The sequence below is a fragment of the Plasmodium inui genome (assembly GCF_000524495.1).
Source record: "Plasmodium inui San Antonio 1 unplaced genomic scaffold supercont1.88, whole genome shotgun sequence".
NCBI classification, from domain to species: domain Eukaryota; phylum Apicomplexa; class Aconoidasida; order Haemosporida; family Plasmodiidae; genus Plasmodium; species Plasmodium inui.
The window spans coordinates 1-2,782 of NW_008481922.1; the positions used below are offsets into that span (position 1 = coordinate 1).

Consider the following 2,782-nt stretch of genomic DNA (forward strand, 5'->3'; position numbering starts at 1 on the left):
CCCTGCTGCCTACCCGTCCTCTGCTGGGTTTCCTCCCCTAAGGTGCCCCCTGATCCCTCGTGATTTGCCTTGGCGTGCCTTCCTCCCTCGAGTTCCTGCCTTCCTCTTCCTCCTTTGTTCCTTCCCTTCGCCTGTGGTAACGCCCCTCCTCCTGCCTGTCCTTTGTTCCTCCCCTCTGGTTCTCGATTCCTTCTCGATTTTCTCCTTCTCGCCCCTTTCCTTCTACTGCTTCCTGGGTCCCCGGCCCCCATTCAACCCCCTTTCCCCCCTCCTTGGAGCTTCCTCTCCCTCTCCCCTTCTCTCCCGCCCCTGCTCCTTTTCGTCCCTCCATTTTCATTTTGGTCAGATTGTCCTTTAGATGTTCTGGGGATGAACTTGCCCCGTTCCTTTTCTCCCTTCCTCGTGCTCCTGCCCAGTCCTCTTCGCCCAGCCTTCTGATTCTTCTCCCTTGTTTTCGGCGCAGGCGTCTAGGGGCAGCTCCCTTCATCGCTTTTTGCTCCCTCTCTCGTCCGACTCATGCACGTCTGGAGTGGGGTCTCTCCTGCTTTCTTATTCCGGGTGGCCTTGGTCTCGCTCCTGTCGTTGGGGTCCCGAACCTTCCCTCATTTCCTTTTTTTCGATTAACTTTCTCCTATTCCGTCCCCCCCTACTTCCTCCCTGCCAGACGCTGAGTTAGGCTCCATCCTTCCTTGTCCTTCCCTCTCCTCATCTCGAAACTCCAGTTTGCCTTCCGTCCCGCTCAGCCTGACCTGAGTCTGTCGCTGGCTTTTCTTATCCAGGCGTCGGCTCCTGCCTGCCCCAATTTGGGGTTGTCCCTCTATTCGGGTCCTGGACGTGCTGAGGGATCCTGTCTGAGGTTCCGGGTCAACTCCTGATGTTACCTTCGCGGCTGCTGTCATCCTGCTGAGGCGGCGCCGTAATTGCTCCTCGATCCCCTTCCCCCTTCGCAGGGACCTTCCACCTTCGTTCATCTGTCATTTTTTCCGGCCCCCCGAAGTTTGCCGCCTGGGTCCCCCTCCGTCCTTTGATCTTGCGGATTCGTTGCCGATTTTTTGTCCTTTCCTTACTCTGAATCCCTTGTTTTCGTCTTGAGCCATTTCCTTCTCTGGGATGCTCCCCGTGTGGCCCCCCTCCCCAGTTCCCTAAGATTTTGTTGGCTTTTTTCTCCATTCTCTATTCTCCCCTTTAGGTAGCCCCGCTGGTACTCCCCCCTTCAACTTCTTCTCATCCTTAGGCCTGGACCCCTCGCCCGTCGTTTTCCATTGTTGTATGGTCCCCCCCCCCTTTCCTGATTTTTCCGTGGAACGCCACCTCACGGAGCTCTTCCTCTAACTGCTCCTGATCACCAGTTCCAGTTGTCGACGGACACTCTTTATTTCGAGGTCCTGCTGATCCTCTCCTGGATATGCCGCTCCCTTCTTGTCCCGCCCTGTTCCCTCCCAGTCTCTCCTCTTGCCGCCCCTCCTACCCTGCCCTTAACCCTCCCTTCCATCTTTGAGACGCAATCTCCGTAATCCTTCCTGCCTCACCCTCTCGCCTATGAATGCTCCTCTTTCTCGTCCTTCAGGGGTTGTTTGTTCTCCCCGTGCTGTCCACTCTATTCCTAGCCCAGTCATCCTTGGCTTCCTTTGCCCTTCACCCTCGCCCCTCGCCTCCTTCTTGCGCCCATGTCTTCCTCTGTGGCCTTAGTTCCTTTTCTTCCGACCCCTCCTTTCTTTCCCCGCTCTGGGGTCTCCCATTCTGTTATTTGGCAACTCGTGGCTGTTTGCGACCGTCCTGGTGTTCCCTCTTTCGGTTCACTGTCCTCTGGTTCCAGGCCCTCACGCTCTGGGAGGTTGATGCCTCTCTCCCCCCTTCTCTGGTGCGTTCTCACCCTTGTCCTTAGTCTCGGCCACGTCCTCCCCTAGACTTCCTTTCCCAGAAGGATGCAACATCATCTGGAGTCGCCGAATGTCCTACTTGTTCTTCTCTTGCCCCCTTGCTCCGTTGTTAGTTGTGCCGTTCTATTTCTCCCCCTTCCCTCTCCTACCTGACTCTGAAACGAAAGTAACAGGAAGGGAGTCGCCCTCCGTTTGGCCTCGCGCTCCCCATGTACTTGCTTCCTTTCTTTCCTTCCCCTCCTGGGGAGTTCTCCTCATCCTCTTGGGTTGTCAGGTCGCATCTCCTTCCGTTCCCTTCCCTGTTCTCCTTCTCTGAACCCGTGGTTTGTGTTAGATCTGTCCTGACTGTGGTGGAGCCCTCGTCTTGGTGGGACGAAGCTCCATTGACTGTCCTTGACGGCTCCCTGCTCCCTGATGCGTTGGAGAGGTGTCTCCACCCTTCGGGATGGAGTCCGGGCCCTACTGCCCTGGTGGGTCCTTGACTCTACCCTCATTCATCTTCATGTGTTTGTATCTTTCGCCTGTTTTAGCTGTTTTGTCTCGCTTTGGAGGTGGTGTCCCCTCCCTTTGTTTGAGTCGGGTCCATCTCAGTTTTCTCCACGTTAGGTGTGCATTTCCCTCTCCTGTCCCGGGATCCTGGGTCTTAATCTCCCTGTCATTCCCTCGCCCCCCTTCTGATTTGTTGCGTCCCATTTCTCCCCAATTCAGCTTCACTCTCCTTCCTTCGTCCCTTTTCCCTGCTTTTTCAGATATTAATGCGTCCTGTGCAGGAGGGGACTCGCGCCTTTGGGAGGCTCGATGGTGAAGTTCTACGACTGTTGTTTCTTTTGGCAGATTCCTAAGCCGGGGTGTTGGAACTCTTTCTCGGTTTGTTTGTTCTTGGGGGAGTCTTCATCGACTCC

The 2,782-nt window shown here is 55.7% G+C and overlaps 2 protein-coding genes across 2 annotated transcripts; both read right to left on the reverse strand.

Annotated features, from left to right (window-relative positions):
* Window positions 1-37: 37 nt before the first annotated feature.
* On the reverse strand, window positions 38-899 carry C922_05521 (hypothetical protein; the record flags this gene model as incomplete). Its single annotated transcript, XM_008821092.1, has 2 exons — window positions 38-447; window positions 626-899. 2 exons carry the CDS (start codon window positions 897-899, stop codon window positions 38-40), a joined length of 684 nt encoding a protein of 227 aa, XP_008819314.1.
* A 1,440-nt stretch (window positions 900-2,339) lies between these two features.
* C922_05522 (hypothetical protein) lies at window positions 2,340-2,573 on the reverse strand (the record flags this gene model as incomplete). The annotated part of the gene is made up of 1 exon (XM_008821093.1): window positions 2,340-2,573. One exon carries the CDS (start codon window positions 2,571-2,573, stop codon window positions 2,340-2,342), a length of 234 nt encoding a protein of 77 aa, XP_008819315.1.
* Window positions 2,574-2,782: the final 209 nt, after the last annotated feature.